We start from the raw sequence: 18,562 nt of genomic DNA on the forward strand, positions 1-18,562 counted from the left end.
CGACACAGTTGTGAATGAGACTAAATGAGCACTTGTCTCTCAGTGAGATGAAAGGAACCAGGCTCTCTTGGTGTCAGACTGCTGGCCTTTTGGGATGATTCAGTTTGACGGTTCGTGTGTCTCATGCAGTTCATGACCCGATGGCTTATTCCCGTTTCTACCCCAAGAGAGGGAGGAGACTATTTTGTGCGCTGGATGGCCTGAACAAGCTTCTGAGGTTTCCCGAGGTGCTCGTCGGAAGTGCCGTTTAGGAAGCAATGGGAATGGCAGGGCTTGTCAGAGAGATTCTCCTGGATTCACGCATGTCCGTGATGGTGTAAGCACTTTTGTTAGGGATGCTGGCAAATGCAGGACTGCAGCAAGCGCTGTAGGCTGAACAGGCGGCGATGCAGTGGCCGCTGCCCAGCGCCAGAGCGCTGCAGTTGCTATCGGCAGATGAGTGTTTTCACCGTTCGGTCTAGAGAAGTCCTTCGAGTACTGTTATCGTGTGGTGACGGCGAGAGAGCTGGACCGGGAGCAACTTTCTTGGAACAACGTGACGGTGAGGACGGGGGATCGCCGGCTCTGTGGAGCAGCGCGGTGCTGTGGCTGCGGGTGCTGGACGTGAACGACAACGCGCCGGTGTTCGCGGAGGCGCGCTACAGCGCCCGTGTGCCCGAGAACAACGCGGCGGACGCGCTGGTGCTGAGGGTGCGGGCGTGGGACGCGGACTGGGGGCAGAACGCACGCGTGCGGTACCGGCTGGGGGAGGGGCGTGTGCGGGGCGCGCCGCTGTCGTCGTCCGTGTCGGTGGAGGCGGAGACGGGCGCGCTGTACGCGCTGCGCTCGTTCGACTACGAGGAGGTGCGGGAGGTGGTGCTGTGGGTGCGGGCGGAGGACGGCGGCGCGCCGGCGCTGAGCAGCAACGTGTCGGTGCGGCTGGTGATCGTGGACGAGAACGACAACGCGCCGCAGGTGCTGAACCCGCCGGCGACGCCGTTTATGCTGGAGCGAGAGCGCGGGCAGCAGCCGCGTTCCGACACTGCTTCTCTGGCATCACGGTGCTTTTTCTAGCTCAGCTACCCTCCCAAGCAGAGGACAAAGCAGTAACCGCTGGCGTCCAGGGGGACCTGCTCACCACCTACCTCATCACCTCCCTGCGCTACGTCTCGTTCTGGGCTTTTCCTCCTCTCCGTCCTCGCCAGTTCTTCAGCCAAGCTCTGCTATGCTAGTCTCCGGCACGCGTGTCGCAGCGATTTCGAAACCGACAGTGTGGATAGGGCAGCAACGGGCACTCTGGAGCCGGCTTACCACTAGGAGTAGCGTATGAACAGCGCATCGGACAGAAGCCAGTACTCGTTCCTCGGCAGCGGTGAGTCGCCGCGGGCAAGGACTAAGAATCGCTGTGCACGTCGCAGCCCGTAGGCCACAGGGAAACCGATCCAGGGAGCTCAAACCCTCTTTCCAATCAGCCGATTGACTAGCCGGCCGTCAGGCATGTCCACGCCTGAGTCTTCCTGGGACCAGCCTCCATTCACCTTCCTCAGCCTGAGACTCCTGAGTTCATGTCGCGCCAAGACCTTACGTTCCCTGCTTGCTGCCTCGGCGGCAGCCCTTGCCCGGTTTCTGCGACCGGGTTAAGAGGCTCCGTCCCTCCGGGTGCAGCCTCCGCCGGACGGTGCCCGTGGTTAACACTCCGTATTTGCTTGTCTCTCTGTTTCTCCAAGCTTACGGACTGGCAACCCTGAAACCAGGCGCACACACCTATTCGCGTGCGCTGAGCAGCGAAGACAGGAGGAAGAGAGGGGAGGAAAGTGGCGGCGCGGCCCGTGCTCTCGTGTTGAGGCGGCGGACCCACAGGACTCTCGTCAATCCGTCCCTGCGCTTCCTTCACCGGCGCGGTGTGCGGGTCCCAGGCGGGCGAGCCGCCGCAGCCGCGCGAGTGCACACGGGTCCGTGTGCCAGTGCGAGGCGGCAGCGCGGGCAGAGGCGGGCGCAGTCTGGCGGCGGGCCGCAGGGTGGCGCTCCCGGCCAAGGCGTCCCCGAACGGCTGCGAGCGGGGAGGCGGACGAGCCCGGCCCGGCCCTGCCTAGCCCAGCCCAGGCCGGCCGGGCAGAAACGAAGGCGGAGATCGGCAGTGAGCGGTGCCCCGTGCCATCGGTTGCCGGACCGCGGCAGCCGCTCTTCGGATTGCGCAGCCGGACGCGGAGAGAAGCAGGAGGGAGGGAGGGCGGGCGGCCGTCAGCCGCTGCGCCGCGCGGCTGCCGGGCGCCGCTTTCCGCGGAGGACTGCGCGGGCGATCCGCGAGACGGAGGCTGTCCCGGACCGACCCGACATGGCTCTCGCAAGGCAAGTGCTTTGTCTCTCTGCTTTCCTGTCCCTGCCGCACGCTCGCTCCCAGCCCCTGCGCTACTCCGTAGCCGAGGAGGGGGAGAGCGGCTCGGTGGTAGGCAACGTGGCGGAGGACGCGGGGCTGGCCCCGGCGCAGCTCTCGGCTCGCCGCGCCCGCCTGGCCTCGGAGGACGGCCGGCAGCACTTTCGCTTAGAGCGCGGCATCGGCCGCCTGCTCGTGGCGGAGAGGCTGGACCGGGAGGAGCTGTGCGGGCAGGCCGCTACCTGCACGCTGCCCTTCGAGCTGGTGCTGGTCAACCCTCTGCAGTTCTTGCGTGTGGAGGTGACCGTGGAGGACATTAATGACCATGCGCCCGTTTTCCCGGAGGAACAAATTACTTTTAAGATCCCGGAAAGGAACGACCCGGGCTCGCGTTTCCCATTGGTGGGGGCTCAGGACCTGGATATTGGCAGCAACAGCATTCAGGCTTACAGCATCTCTCCCGATAACGAATACTTTAATGTCTCTTTTGGGATTCGTAGTAACGGTGACAAATATGCGGAACTGGTCTTGGAAAAGTCACTAGACAGAGAGGAGCAGTTGGAGATGGGATTCAGACTCATTGCGATGGATGGGGGCTCTCCACCCAGGAGTGGGACCACACAAATCCACATTATTGTTCTAGATGTAAATGACAATGCACCAGTCTTCACGCAAGATCGGTATGTTGGGAAGGTTTTGGAAAACGCACCAGAGGGCTCTGTGGTTCTCAGTGTGGTAGCAACTGATCTGGATGTTGGACCTAATGGGGACATCTCCTATCAGTTCAGCCAAGTGGTGAGCCAGAGTGACTCAGCATTTGTCATTGACCATGTGAGTGGTGAAATTAAAATCACAAAGCCTCTGGACTTTGAGGCTGCAGAGAGATATGAACTCAGTGTGCAGGCCACAGATGGTGGTGGCCTGTCAGCAATCTGCAAGGTGTTGGTGGAGGTGGTGGATGTGAATGACAATGCACCTGAGCTCGTGGTCAGTACCTTCAGCAACCCCCTCCCTGAGAACACATTACCTGGGACAGTGGCTGCTGTCTTTAATGTCAGGGACAGGGATGCTGGAGCCAATGGGAAGATCTCCTGTGCCCTTGAGGATCAGCTGTCATTCTCCCTGCGTCCAGCTTATAAGAATTACTATGAGCTGGTGACTGTGAGCACGTTGGACCGGGAAGAGACTGCACAGTACATCCTCATTGTTACAGCAACTGACGCAGGGTCACCTCCTCTCACAACCACCCAGACCTTCACAGTGGACATCTCTGATGTGAATGACAATTCACCTGTTTTCAGCCAGATATCGTACACCATGTATGTGCGTGAGAATAATGTCCCCACAGTGCTTGTTGGAGCTGTGAGTGCTGCAGATGCTGACACAGGGTCCAATGCCAAGGTGACCTATTCCCTGTTACCAGCCCACCCCACAGAGCAGCCTCCATGCTCCTGCATCTCTGTGAACTCTGAGAATGGGGATGTGTTTGTGCTGCGGCCTCTGGACTATGAGCAGGTGAAGCAGATCGAGGTCTTGGTGAGTGCCTCTGATGCTGGGTCTCCTGCCCTCAGTTCCAACGTCACTGTACACCTTGTTGTGGTGGATGAGAATGACAATGCACCACTGGTCCTGTACCCCTCACAGGACAGCAGCCCTCTGTCCTGTGAGCTGGTGCCCATGTCAGCTGAAGCAGGGTACCTTGTCACCAAAGTGGTGGCTGTCGATGCTGACTCGGGGCAGAACTCATGGCTCTCGTACCACCTGCTGAAGGTCACTGACCCCGGGCTGTTTGTGGTGGGTGCCCAAAGTGGGGAGGTGCGGCTGAGGAGGCCCGTGACAGAGAGAGATGCTGTGAAGCAGAAGCTCATTGTTCTGGTGCGAGACAATGGGCAACCACCACTGTCAGCCACAGCGTCACTGAGTGCTCTCCTGATCAATGACTTCTCAGACGTGCGGATAACACACAGCAGCCTGGCTATGGAGGATGAGGGTGATTCCCTAACAATGTATTTGATAATTTCATTGGTCTTTGTTTCACTCTTCTTCCTCGCTTCTATGGCAGCCTTCGTCACTCACAAGGTGTGCAAGGGAAAGGAGCTGAAGGGTGGGCATGTGCTTTATGGTGCTGGAAACTTGCAGGGTGGCCTGGCTGATGCAGTTGCTGCAGGGACCCTGCCCCACCCCTATTGCTATGAGATCAGCCTCACAACAGGCTCAGGCAACAGTGAGTTCAAATTCCTGAAGCCTATCCTCCCCAGCCTGCCACCACAGCACTGCACCACAGGTGGGGTCACTGGTGATGAACAGGATTTCACCTGTGGCTCTATCACCCTGGAGGATTTGGCACCAGCCCACCCAGGGGTGCTTTCTGCAGAGCAGTTCAATAGTCTTTAGTTTGGAGTCAGCACTCCCAGAGTTTTCAGGCATTGTGATAGGAAGGGATGTAGGTTTCAACATGTGGCAATGTTTCCTCCAGAGTAAATCCGCATTTGCAATTTACAACATTGATTTCCCTCAGATTTTTAGTCAGGTGAAAACTTGTTTCCCCCTCAGAAGAAGAAACAGAATCATCTAAGGGCTCCCTCAGACAGTTAGTAATATGTTCCAGTTCTCTTGGAGCCATTTCTGAAATATTTCAAGAGTGAAGTTAGTTCCAGGCCCCCAGCTGAGTTCTTGGTTTTCTGTTAGGCAAGACAGTGGCCCTCTTCTGTGCTGTAAGACTGTGGCACAGTCATGCAGACCGGTTACCTGCTCACTGAAATACACGTAGTCCTTCTGCTGGATTGTGTTACAATACAAGTCAAGCACGGGGCTCTTTCTACTCTGGATTCTGGATGTTTTTGTTTCTGGGATGAATGCCCTGTGTGTTTTGCCTTGTGGTCACTATGTCTGTCCGTACAGATTTTGTGTGTCTGCATACGCTGCCCTAGGGCTGCCTGTTGAAGCAGGGAGTTGCTCACATTCAACCACTCTGATGCACAGAGCTCCAGCTCATCAGGCAAGAAAGGTATTTTGATGCACGTAAAAAGGTAGTTCCAGCTTCTCCAGTGGAGAGCAGCACCATGCAGAATGAGACTTTGCTTTGGCACATGAAAGGAGGGTGGGCGGGAGGGCTTTCTCCTTGGAATTGCCTTGAAATTACAGCAGCACAAATAATGTTGGTAGAGACTGTAACTGTACAGAATGGTGAAGAACCATTCTTTGTCTCTGAGTGCATTGTAAGGAAACTCCATGAGTCACCTCAAAGGAGTTTGTCCAAAGGTAGAATCAGATGATGTTGGAAAGGGTCCTTGAGTTTGGTCCTGTCATTGTTGTTCCTGAATGCAGAGTCTTCTTGATGGGACTGGAAAGGTATCTTGAGATGATTTGCAGGATTTGTGTAAAGCTTTTTGCATTCTCCTTTTTGCCCTTTCTCCTTCTTTGTGAGCTGTGTTTGAGTATTATCTTACTTATTCCTCATAAGAAGGAGTGTCACCGCATCTATAGTAACAGAGTGTGAGAGAATGCAGTGTGGCATGGAATATTTGGAAACCATTGTACTGTGTTGTGTTGCACTTATAAACTGTACCATTATTAACCATGATACTGTTGTGTGTAAATTGAAATAAAGAGGACCTTCAATTCCTTGTGTGAAACAGAGATGTCATTTTTCAGAAGGATTTCAGGAGGCTGGAGTATGTTTTTTTCTCATTTTGTTCCCTTACTGAGGTAAGATTGAGCAGCTACATTTCTGCAGTTTGGAGATGCAGCCGATTGAGCTTACTGGAAAACTGCGGGAGAAGGAAGTTGCTGGCAGGTGTCTACAGGTCTTCAGAGCACTGAGCTTCTGGCTGTGACAGGGCCCAGTTTGATCCACGTCAGGGGAAACTGGCCTCTGCCCTAAGAGTGATCCTGGGTGTGCAAAGGCCTCATTAAAGCAGTGAGGGGTGGGGAGGAGTGAGCTTTCCGACTCTCCTGACAGCTCCAGCTTCAGATGGGAACTGGGAGGTGTTTGAACATAAAGTGTTTGTGACACTACAGGCATCTGGTGGGTGAAAACAGCTACCAGGGAGAGGCTTGATTGTTGGGAAATGCAGAGGACTACAGCTGTCCCTTCCACAAGCCCTGATGAAGAGATAAGTCCGGAAGACGGGCTGGTGAAGTGCTGCTGACCACAAGATGACTGCACACAGAGGAGTAAATGGTCCACTATCCAGTTAATCTCAGTAGAATCACAAACATTTAGGTTGGTAAAGATCCTTGAGACCATTGAGTCCAACTGTAAACACGGATCCACCAAGTCCGTCATTAACAATGTAACTGAGTGCTCCATCAAGGGATGATGACTCAACTACTTCCACGGGGAGCTTGTTCCAGTGCTTGACAATCCTTTTGCTGAAGAATTCTTCTTAACATCCAATCTAAACTTCTCCTGGTGCTACTTAAGCAAATTTGCTCTTGTCCTATCACTTGTTACTTGGGAAGAGACTGACATCTCCTTCCTTCCAGCCTCCTTTCTGGCACAGACCCTGCACAGTGCTGTCCTGTACTTTGTTGTGCTGCACAAATTCTGTGGTAGAAGGATAAACTCAGCTCATTGAAACTGAGTAATGTGCAAGCATCTCCCACGTGGTACTGGTGAGAAAGCCCTTTGCAAGCAAAAAGCCTACATGGGAACTTATTTTACTGCGACAACGGAACTAACGAAGAGAATTTCTTTCTTGTATGAAAGTCCTAAAAGTGCTTGAATGACTGAAACAGGGGCACTCTTCTTTTCTATGACAAGGGTCTGCATCTAGATCATTGATCAAAGTATTAAACAGAGCTGTGCCTAGAAATGTACCGTGAGGAACACTTGTGGTGATTGGTCACCAGCAAGATGTCCCCCCATTCATTACAGTGCTTTGCACTCTACACTTCAGCCACTTCTTCATTCAGACCACTGTGAACCTGCTTTTCTCACAGTTGTTTAATGTGTCCAGAGGATGCTGTGAGGGACAGTATCTAAAGCCTTACTAAAATCCAGGAAAAATACAGCCACCACCTTCCCTTCATCTGTGAGGCAGGTGAGCTTCTCATAGACAGATGTCAAATTAAACAGGACTTTCCCTTGGTGAGCCCATGTTGACTGTGCCTGATTATTATGTTGTTCTTTAAATGTTCTTTCAGTAGTACCCACTATGATTGTCACCATATTTTTCCCAGGAACTGAGGCTAGACAAACAGGTCTGTAGTTTCCTGGTTCTGTCCTCACAACCTCTTGTAAACTGGAAGAACCCTGGTCAGCTTCCAGTCAGCAGGGACATCTGCAGACTCCCAAGACCTTTGGCAGATGATCAAGAGGGATCCTCCTGTAAAATCCACTAGCTCTTTCTGTACTGTAGGATGAATCCCATCAGCCCCATGGACTTGTGAACATTCAGCTGATAGAGCTGGTCCCTTACATTTCAGTGTCCACCAATGGCAAGCCATTGTTCCTGAACTTTTGGTCCTCCAGCTCAGTGGATGGGACAGCACAAGATCTATCAATATAATTGAAGCCTGAGGCAAGAAAAGCTTTTAGTACCTCCACTTCTTCTTCATCCCTGTCAGTCAAGTGACCAGCTTCAACAGCTATCAATCCAATGTTTTCTTTGGACCTCCTCTTGTTATTAGTGTACTTAAAAAACCCTTTCTTGTTGTCTCATACACCACTGGCCAGTTTCATCTCTACTGGTCTCTGGCCTTTCATGTCTTTTCCCTGCATAAGGGAACCGAACTATGCAATGTTCCTGCAAAGCCTGACCTTGCTTCGAGAGATGATATGATTTCTTTTTCCTCATGAACTCTCTGAGGAGTTCCCTGTTTTGTGAAGTAGGTCTTCTGTCCCACTTGTTAAATTTCCATGCAGTGGAACAGCCTGTTAAAAGGTGGTAAGTATACAGAGTTGTGAAAACACATTAATTGTCTTGAATGTATTGTAAGGCAACTCCAGAAGTTGCTTCAAAGTATTTTGTCTGAAGGCAGAATCAAGATGATCTTGGAAATGGGCCATTGATTTTTGTCTTATCATTGTTGTTCCCAAATTCAGAGGTTTCTTGATGGGAATGGAAAACTGTCCTGAGATGATTTTTCTGGTTTTGTGTTAGAGCATTTGTATTCTCATTTTTGCCTGTTCTCCTTCTACTCTAAGAACCATCTTTGAGCATTGTCTTACATATTTCTCTTAGGAATGACTCTCACCCCGTGTATAATAACAGATTCTTTCACTGAAGGTAGTGTGGCACAGAACATCTGAAACCCTCACGCTGTGTTGTGCTATAGTCATAAACTGTGACCTTCTGAAGTGCAATACAGTTATGTGTAAAAGTAAAACAAAAATAACGCCCAGTTGAGTTGAGAGAGTAGTCTTTGTAGTGATGTCCTTATTGGAAAACCTCTGTCAAAGTTTTCAAGAGGCTGGGAGTTTTTTTCTCATATCTTCCCCTGGCTGAGGAAGATGGAGTGGGTACATTTCTGCCATTTGAAGATGCAGCCAGTAGAGCACTGAGGAAAATTTTGGGGAGGACAGAATTGCTGGCAGGCCTCTATGGCTCTCCTAAACCCTGAGCTTCAGGCTGGGACATCGAGGTGTAAAAGATTGACTATTCAATTAACCTGAGTAGAATCATTTCAGTTAGAACAGATCCCTGGGACGACCAAGTCCAACTGTTAACATTAAGACTATCAAGTCCACCGGTAAACCATGTCCTTGAGTACCACATCCTGGGATGGCAACTCGACCACTTCCCTGGGCAGCCTTTGCCAATGCTTGACAATGCTTCATGTGGATTAAGTTTTCCTAGCATCCAATCTAAACTTCCCCCAGTGCAGCTTGAGGCTAATTCCTGTCATGCTATCACCTGTTCCTTGGGAAGAGAGTGACACTCAGCTCCTTACAATCTCCATTCAGGCAGAGGCCTGAGATGCCTTGTACTGTGTTGTGCTGCAGAAATTTTGTAGCAAAAGGATAAACTCCACTCATTGTAAACAAGGAACATGCAGGGAGCTCCCACTTTGGACTGGTGAGATCATCACCTGTGACACAGAGGTCCATATGGGAATTCTTTTACTGTGACATTCAAAATAATTACTAGAATAGCTTTCTTGCAAAGAAGTATCCTAATGTCTTGAATGACTGAAGTGCGAGTGCTCATTCTTTTCCATGACCAGGGTCTGCATGGCATGGTCTGTATGGCTGGAGTGCCGTGTGATGCTCCTATGCTCAGGGGTCCCCAAATCAAAAGGGATGTCGTTTTATCTGTGTTAATCTCTAGCAACGGTGTGAGCTATATTAGACAGAGTTGTGAATTAGACTAAATGAGCACATGTCTCTCAGTGAGATGAAAGGAACCAGGCTCTCTCTCAGGTGGTGTAAGACTGCTGGCCTTTTGGGATGGTCCAGTTTAACGTTTCATGTGTCTCGTGCAGTTCATGACCCGACGGCTTATTCCCGTTTCTACCCCAAGAGAGGGAGGAGACTATTTTGTGCAATAGAGGGCCTGAACAAGCTGCTGAGGTTTCCTGAGGGGCTCGTCGGAAGTGCCGTTTAGGAAGCAATACGGTGGGCAGGACTTTTCAGAGAGACTCTCCTGAACGCACGCATGTCCGTGATGGTGTAAGCACTGTTGTCAGGGATGCAGGCAAGCGCGGGGCTGCAGCAGGCGTTGTTGGCTGACCAGGAGTGGGAGGGCGGCGATGTAGTGGCCGCTGCCCAGCACCAGAGCTTAGCAGTTGCTGTCGGCAGATGAGTGTTTCCACCGTTGCGTCTAGAGAAGTCCTTTGAGGAGTGTTACCATGTGGTGACGGCGAGAAAATAGACTAGCAGGAGGTGTGGGAGTACAACGTGACGGTGCGGGCGGCGGACGGCGGGTCGCCGGCGCTGTGCAGCAGCGCGGTGCTGTGGCTGCGGGTGCTGGACGTGAACGACAACGCGCCGGTGTTCGCGGAGGCGCGCTACAGCGCCCGTGTGCCCGAGAACAACGCGGCGGGCGCGCTGGTGCTGAGGGTGTGGGCGTGGGACGCGGACTGGGGGCAGAACGCACGCGTGCGGTACCGGCTGGGGGAGGGGCGTGTGCGGGGCGCGCCGCTGTCGTCGTCCGTGTCGGTGGAGGCGGAGACGGGTGCACTGTACGCGCTGCGCTCGTTCGACTACGAGGAGGTGCGCGAGGTGGGGCTGTGGGTGCGGGCGGAGGACGGCGGCGCGCCGGTGCTGAGCAGCAACGTGTCGGTCGGTGCGACTGGTGATCGTGGACGAGAACGACAACGCGCCGCAGGTGCTGTACCTGCTGCCAGCACCGGTTACGCAGGGCAGCAGCCCCGTTCCGACACTGCTTCTCAGGCATCATGCTGCTCTCTCAGCTTAGATACACTCCCGAGCTGAGGACGAAGCAGTGACCGCTGGAGTACACCGCTGAGTCGGGGTGGATAAGAACGAAGAATCGCTGTGCAGGTCGCAGCCCGCAGGATGCCGGGCAACCGACTCAGGGAACTCAGCCCTCCTCCGTCTCAGCCGTTTGAATAGCCGGCCGGCAGGCATGTCCACTCCTAAGCCTTGCTGTGACCCGCCTCCCGTCCCGTTCCTCAGGCTGAGATTCCTGAGTCCACGTCTCGCGGAGCCATCCTGTTCCCTCCGTGCCTCCCCGGCTGTGACCCTTGCCTGGTTTCCGCAGCCGGGGAAGGCGGCTTCGTCCCTCCGGGCACAGCCTTCGTCCTACCGTAAGAAACACCACGCGTTTGTCGTGCAGAAAGGCACGGATTGGCCGGGTGCTGCATAGAGAGGGGGAAGACATGGGGCAGGTGGCGGCGCTGCCCGTGCGCTCGGTCTGACGCGGCGGCCCCGCAGGGCTCTTGTCTCACCGTTAATGCGCTTCCCTCCCCGGCGCGGTCTGCGCGCTTCATGTCCCCAGGCGGGAAAGCCGCCTCAGTCTCGCGTATGCGCACGGGTCCGTGTGCAAGACGGCAGCGCGGACAGCGGGCGGCGGCGGGCGCAGTCTGGCGACGGGCCGCAGGGTGGCGCTCCCGGCCAAGACGTCGCCGAGCGGCTGCGAGCGGAGAGGCGGTCGAACCCAGCCCGGCCCTTCCCTGCCCAGCCCGCCCGGGAAGCAGCGGCAGCGGCTAGCGGTGCCCAATGCCTTTCGCCACCGGGACAAGGCAGCTGCGTCTAGGACCCCCCGAGTAGGACCCGGTGAGAAGGAAAAGAGGGAGAGAAGGAACGAGCGCAGACGACCGCGTCCGCCGCGCCGCTGCCGGGCGCTGCTTTCCGCGGAGGACTGAGCGGGTGATCCGCGAGACGGAGGCTGTCCCGAACCGGCCCGACATGGCGACCGCAAGGCAAGTGCTTTGTCTCTCTGCTTTCCTGTCCCTGCCGCACGCTTGCTCCCAGCCCCTGCGCTACTCCGTAGCCGAGGAGGGGGAGAGCGGCTCGGTGGTAGGCAACGTGGCGGAGGACGCGGGGCTGGCCCCGGCGCAGCTCTCGGCTCGCCGCGCCCGCCTGGCCTCGGAGGACGGCCGGCAGCACTTTCGCTTAGAGCGCGGCACCGGCCGCCTGCTCGTGGCGGAGAGGCTGGACCGGGAGGAGCTGTGCGGGCAGGCCGCTACCTGCACGCTGCCCTTCGAGCTGGTGCTGGCCAACCCCCTGCAGTTCTTGCGAGTCGAGGTGACCGTGGAGGACATCAATGACCATGCGCCCGTTTTCCCGGAGGAACAAGTCACTTTTAAGATCCTAGAACTAAGCCACCCGGGCTCGCGTTTCCCACTGGAGGGAGCTCGGGACCTGGATATTGGCAACAACAGCATCCAGGCTTACAGCATCTCTCCCGAGAATGAGTACTTCAGTGTCTTTTTTGGGAGTCACAGTGATTATGAAAAGTATGTGGAACTGGTCCTGGAAAAGCCGCTGGACAGAGAGGAGCAGGCAGAGATTGGTTTCAGTCTCATTGCCATGGATGGCGGCTCTCCACCCAGGAGTGGGACCATGGAAATCCATATTGTTGTTCTGGACGTAAATGACAATTCTCCAGTCTTCACACAGAGAGTGTACTTTGGGAAGGTTTTGGAAAATGCACCAGAGGGCTCTGTGGTTCTCAGAGTGGTGGCGACAGATGTGGATGTTGGACCTAATGGAGACATCTCCTATCAGTTCAGCCAAGCAGTGAGCCAGAGTGACTCAGCATTTTTGATTGACCCTGTGAGTGGTGAAATTAAACTCAAAAAGCGTCTAGACTTTGAGGCTGCACAGAAATATGAGCTTAGTGTGCGGGCCAGTGATGGTGGTGGCCTGTCAGCAATCTGCAAGGTGTTGGTGGAGGTGGTGGATGTGAATGACAATGCACCCGAGCTGGTGGTCAGTTCCTTCAGCAGCCCCCTCCCTGAGAACGCATTACCTGGGACAGTGGTCGCCCTCTTTAACGTGAAGGACAGGGATTCTGGAGCCAATGGGAAGATCTCCTGTGCCCTTGAGAACCAGCTGTTGTTCTCCTTGCAGCCAACCTATAAGAATTACTATGAGCTGGTGACTGTGAGCACACTGGACCGGGAGGAGACTGCACAGTACATCCTCAGTGTCACAGCAGCAGACGCAGGGTCACCTCCTCTCACAACCACCCAGACCTTCACAGTGGATGTCTCTGATGTGAATGACAATGCACCTGTCTTCAACCAGACATCATACACCATGTATGTGCGTGAGAATAATGTCCCCACGGTGCTCGTTGGAGCAGTGAGTGCTGCAGATGCTGATGTGGGGCCCAATGCTAAGGTGACCTACTCGCTGTTACCAGCCCACCCCACAGAGCAGCCTCCCTGCTCCTGCATCTCTGTGAACTCTGAGAATGGGGATGTGTTTGTGCTGCGGCCTCTGGACTATGAGCAGGTGAAGCAGATCGAGGTCTTGGTGAGTGCCTCTGATGCTGGGTCTCCTGCTCTCAGTTCCAATGTCACTGTCCGCCTTGTCGTGGTGGATGAGAATGACAATGCACCACTGGTGCTTTACCCATCACAGGACAGCAATCCACCGCCCGGTGAGCTGGTGCCCATGTCAGCTGAAGCAGGGTACCTGGTCACAAAAGTGGTGGCTGTTGATGCCGACTCGGGACAGAACTCATGGCTCTCATACCACCTGCTGAGGGCCACTGACCCTGGACTGTTTGTGGTGGGTGCCCAAAGTGGGGAGGTGCGGCTGAGGAGGCCCGTGACAGAGAGAGACCCTGTGAAACAGAAGCTTGTTGTTCTGGTGCGAGACAATGGGCAACCACCACTGTCGTCCACAGTATCACTGAGTGCGCTCCTGCTCAGTGACTTCTCAGATGTGCGCCTACCACAGAACAGCCTGGCCACTGAGGATGAGGGTGATTCCCTAACAATGTATTTAATCATTTCATTGGTCTTTGTCTCACTCCTCTTCCTCGCATCCATGGCAGCCCTCATTACTCTCAAGGTGTGCAAGAGAAATGAGCTGAAGGATGGGCACGTGCTTTATGATGCTGGAAACTTGCAGGGTGGTCTGGCTGATGCAGTTGCTGCAGGGACCCTGCCCCACCCCTATTGCTATGAGATCAGCCTCACAACGGGTTCGGGCAACAGCGAGTTCAAGTTCCTGAAGCCCATCCTCCCCAGCCTGCCACCACAGCACTGCACCATGGGCAGGGGCACAGATGATGAACAGGATTTCCCCCGTGACCCTATCACCCTGGAGGATGTGGCACCAGACAACCCAGCGATGCTCACTGCGAAGCAGTTCAATAGTCTTTCCTTTAAGTAGTGTGGGGTCAGCACAGCCAGAGACTTAAGGCCTCATGAGGGGAAGGAATGTGGGCTTCAACATGTGGCAATGGTTCCTTCAGAGTAAATCTGTATTTGCAATTGGTGTCACTGACTTGCCTCAAATGTTTAGTACAATGAAAGATTGTTTCCCCTCCAAAAATCCCCCAATTCCCCTAATGATTTTCTGAGAGTAAATAATGTTTCAGCTGTGGTAAAGCTGTTTCTGAAATGCTTCAAGAGTGGGATTAGTTCCAGGGCCTCAGCTAAGTTCACGTTTTACTTGCCCTAAGTGGGCCTCTTACTATGTGCTGTAAAGCAATGGCATGGTCACGCAGACAGATCACCTGCTTGCTGAACTGCACGTACCCTTCTCCTGGGTCAGCTGAGCAAGGAAGTTGTGAGTACTGCGTTACAATGTGGTGCAAGCATGGAGCTTTTTCTGCTCTGTGTTCTGGATGTCTCTGTGTCTGAGATGTGTGGGATCTGTGTGTTTTGCCTTGTAGTCACTATGTCTGTCTATACAGTGATTTTTATGGCTGTATAAGCTGCCCTAGTGCTGAAGGAGAGTTGCTCACATCCAACTGGTCGTGATGCAATGTAGATATCTTGACTCTTGGAAAACAACAATCTTGTTTTCTCTAGGGGAGAACCGCAACATGCAGAATGAGACTTCGCTTTGTCATGTGTGGTGAAGGTGCACAGACAGGCTTTCTGCTCGGGATTGCCTTGAAATTATAGCAACACAAACAACCTTATCATAGAGTGTAACTGTACAGTTGTAAAAACACATTGATTGTCTATGAGTGCATTGTAAGGAAACTCCAGAATTCACTTCAAAGGAGTTAGTCTGAAAATAGAATCAAGATGAACTTGGAAAGGGGTTGTTGAATTTGTTCTTGTAATTGTTGTTCCCAAATTCAGAGGTTTCACGATGGGAATGCAAAGCTGTCCTGAGATCAGTTTCTGGGTTACTATAGAGCATTTGCATTCTAATTTTTGCTGTTTCTCCTTCTCTTTGTGAATTGTATTTGAGCATTTCCTTACTTATTCCTCATAAGAAGGACTGTCACCCCATGTATAATAACAGACTGATAGAATGCAGTGTGGCATGGAATATTTGGAAACACTCAGGCTGTGTCGTGCTGCACTTAACTGCACCATTGTTAACCACAATACTGTTGTGTGTAAAAGTGAAATAAAGAGGATCCCTCAATGCCTTGTGTGGAGACAGTGTTTGTAGATATGTTCTTTTGGGGAAAGCTTTCAGGAGACTGGATTTTTTTTTCTCATTTTGTTCCCTTACTGAGTTAAGGTTGAGCAGGTACATTTCTGCAGTTTGGAGATGCAGCTGACAGAGCATTCTGGAAAACTGCGGGATATGTGAATTGCTGGCAGGTCGCTACAGGTCTTGAGAGTACTGAGCTACTGGCTGCGACAGGGCCCAGTTCAATCCAGGTCAGGAGAAACACACCCCTGCCCTAAGAGTGACGGCGAGTGTGCAAAAGCCTCATCAAAGCAGTGAGGTGGGGGGAGTAACCTCTCCAGCTCTCCAGACAGCTGCAGCTGGGAACTGGGAGGTGTTGGAACACAATTTTCTTGTGACATTAAATTTGTAGGAGTTTCAGAAGTTGGATGGCAGATGGACAGCACACTTGTTTCTTTGGGAAGTATTTGGGGGACTGCCAGGAAGTGAGCATTTGGTGGCTGAAAAAAGCTACCAGGGAAAGGCTTTGCTCTCAGGAAATGCAGAGGACTACAGCTGTCCCTTCCACAAGCCCTGATGAAAAGTTAAGTCCTGAAGACAGACTTCTTAAGTTCTGCTGACCACAAGATGATTGCATATGAAGAAGCGAATGGATCACTATCCACCTAACCTCAGTAGAATCATAGGATCATTTCAGTTGGGAAAGATCCTTGAGACCATTGAGTCAAATCGTAAGCACAGAACTACCAAGTCCATCACTAAACCATGTCCCTGAGTGCTACATCAATGGATGGTGACTCAACTGGTTCCATGAGGAGTTTGTTCCAGTGCTTAACAACCCTTTTTGGTGAAGAAATTTTTCTTAACATCCAATTTAAACTTCTCCTGGTGTGACTTAAGCAATTTTACTCTCATCCTATCACTTGCTACTTGGGAAGAGACTGACATCCCCCTCCTTCCAGGCCTGTGCTGTGCTGCCCTGTACTTTGTTGTGCTGCACAAATCCTGTGGTGGAAGGATAAACTCAACTCATTGTAACCAAGGAATGTGCAAGCATCTCCCACATGGTGCTGGTGTGAAAGCCCTCTGCAAGCAAAAAGTCTACATGGGAACTTCTTTTACTGTGACATCAAAAATAACAATGGGATTTTCTTTCTTGCAGAAAAGTCCTAAAATGTCTTGAATGACTGAAACAGGGGCACTCTTTCTTTTCTATGACAAGGGTCTGCATCTAGATCATTGATGAAAGTATTAAACAGAGCTGGGCCTAGAAATGTACCCTGAGAAACGCCTGTCACCAGTGAGAGATCACCCCATTCATTACAGTTGTTTGTGCTCTACACTTCAGCCACTTCTTCACTCGGACGACTGTGAACCCTTTAATCTCACAGTTGGTTAATGTGTCCAGAAGGATTCTGCGAGGGACAGTGTCCACCAATGGAAAGTCACTGTACCCAACTTGTGGTCCTTTGACTTCAGTGGATGGGACAGCACAAGGGCTATCAGTATAACTGAAGCCCGAAGCAAGAAAAGCCTTTAGTGCCTCCACTTCTTCATCCCTGCTAGTCAAGCGACAAGCTTCAACAACTACAAATCTAATGTTTTCTTTGGACCTCCTCTTGTTATTAATGCACTTAAAAAAGCCTTTCTTGTTGTCTGACACACCTCTGGCCAGTTTCATCTCTACTGATCTCTGGCCTTTCATGTCTTCTCTCTACATATAGGAACGAAAGCTCTGCAGTCTTCCTGCAAAGCCTGACCTTCCTTCGAGAGATGATATGATTTCTTTTTCCTCATGAACTCTCTGAGGAGTTCCCTGTTTTGCCAAGCAGGTCTTCTGTCCCACTTGTTAAATTTTGATGCAGTGGAAGTGCCTGCTACAAGGCGGTAACTGTACAGAGTTCTGAAAAGACACTAATTGTCTTTGAGTGCATTCTAAGGAAACTCAACACATTTCTTCAAAGGATTTTTTCTAAAGGCTGAATCAAGATGAACTTGGAAAGGGGCCATTGATTTTGGTCATATCATTTTTGCTCCCAAATCCAGAGGCTTATTGATGGGAGTGGAAAGCTGTCCTGAGACAATTTTCTGGGTTTGTGTTAGAGCATTTGCATTCCTCTACTTGCCCTTTCTCCTTCTCCTTTGTGAACTGTCTTTGAGCATTTTATTACCTATTCCTCTTAAGAAGGACTGTCACCCCATGTATAATAACAGATTGTGTGAATGAAGGCAGTGTGACACATTATATTTGGAAACTCACGTACTGTCTTGAGCCTCAGTTATAAACTGTACTTTTGTGAACTGCAATACATTTATGTCTAAAAGTGAAATAAAAAGAATGCCCTCTTGAATAGAGAGAGTAGTCTTTGTAGAGATGTTCTTTCTGGGAATGCAGTGACAAAGTTTTCAGGATGCTGGGAGTTCTTTTCTCTTTCTGTCCTCGGAAGTGGATTTGTGGGTGTGCTTTTCTGCAGTTTGGAGATGCGGCTCAGGGAAATGTTGGGAGGAGGGAACTGCTGGAATACCTGTGTGGATAGTCTGAGCACTGAGCACAACTTGAAGCCAATTTTTCTCATCCAATCACTTGTTACTTGAGAAAAGAGACTGACACTGACCTAATTCCAACCTCCTTTCAGCACGTCTGTGCTGTCTCATGCTTGTTGTTCTGCAGAAATTTAGTAGCAGAGCAATAATCTCAAGTCTGAAGAATGTGCAGGCAGCTCTGCTGTGGTGGAGGTGAGAAAGCCACATACGAGCAAAAAATCTGCATGCAAAATTGTTCTACTCTGACAGCAGAAATGATGAAGAGAATTGCTTTCCTACAGGAAAGTGCTATAATAGCTTGAAAAGCTGAAATAGATGCATTCATTCTTCTCTATGACTGGGGTCTGCATGGCATGCAGTGTCTGGGATGCTGGCAAACGCAGGACTGCAGCAAGCGCTGTTGGCTGATCAGGCGGCGATACGGTGGCCGCTGCCCAGCGCCAGAGCGCTGCAGTTGCTATCGGCAGATGAGTGTTTTCACCGTTCGGTCTAGAGAAGTCCTTCGAGTACTGTTATCGTGTGGTGACGGTGAGAGACCTGGACCGGGAGGAACTTTCTTGGAACAAAGTGACGGTGAGGACGGCGGGTCGCCGGCGCTGTGCAGCAGCGCGGTGCTGTGGCTGCGGGTGCTGGACGTGAAGGACAGCGCGCCGGAGTTCGCGGAGGCGCGCTACAGCGCCCGTGTGCCCGAGAACAACGCG

At 52.1% G+C, this 18,562-nt stretch overlaps 2 protein-coding genes across 2 annotated transcripts; both read left to right on the plus strand.

The window, feature by feature from the left end:
* The first annotated feature begins 1,712 nt into the window (after window positions 1–1,712).
* LOC102084653 (protocadherin beta-15) lies at window positions 1,713–5,977 on the plus strand. The gene has a single exon (XM_005503672.3). It carries the CDS (start codon window positions 2,315–2,317, stop codon window positions 4,745–4,747), a length of 2,433 nt encoding a protein of 810 aa, XP_005503729.2. The 5' UTR covers window positions 1,713–2,314; the 3' UTR covers window positions 4,748–5,977.
* Window positions 5,978–6,189: 212 nt separating this feature from the next.
* LOC135575451 (protocadherin beta-4-like) lies at window positions 6,190–15,326 on the plus strand. The gene has a single exon (XM_065030257.1). The coding sequence runs from the start codon at window positions 11,670–11,672 to the stop codon at window positions 14,109–14,111; it is 2,442 nt and encodes an 813-aa protein (XP_064886329.1). The 5' UTR covers window positions 6,190–11,669; the 3' UTR covers window positions 14,112–15,326.
* Window positions 15,327–18,562: the final 3,236 nt, after the last annotated feature.

Source organism: Columba livia, chromosome 14 (assembly GCF_036013475.1).
Source record: "Columba livia isolate bColLiv1 breed racing homer chromosome 14, bColLiv1.pat.W.v2, whole genome shotgun sequence".
Taxonomy (NCBI): domain Eukaryota; kingdom Metazoa; phylum Chordata; class Aves; order Columbiformes; family Columbidae; genus Columba; species Columba livia.

Coding starts and splice junctions, on each gene's coding strand:
- LOC135575451 (XM_065030257.1), top strand. CDS start 11,670: ATGGCGACCGCAAGGCAAGTGCTTTGTCTCTCTGCTTTCCTGTCCCTG.
- LOC102084653 (XM_005503672.3), top strand. CDS start 2,315: ATGGCTCTCGCAAGGCAAGTGCTTTGTCTCTCTGCTTTCCTGTCCCTG.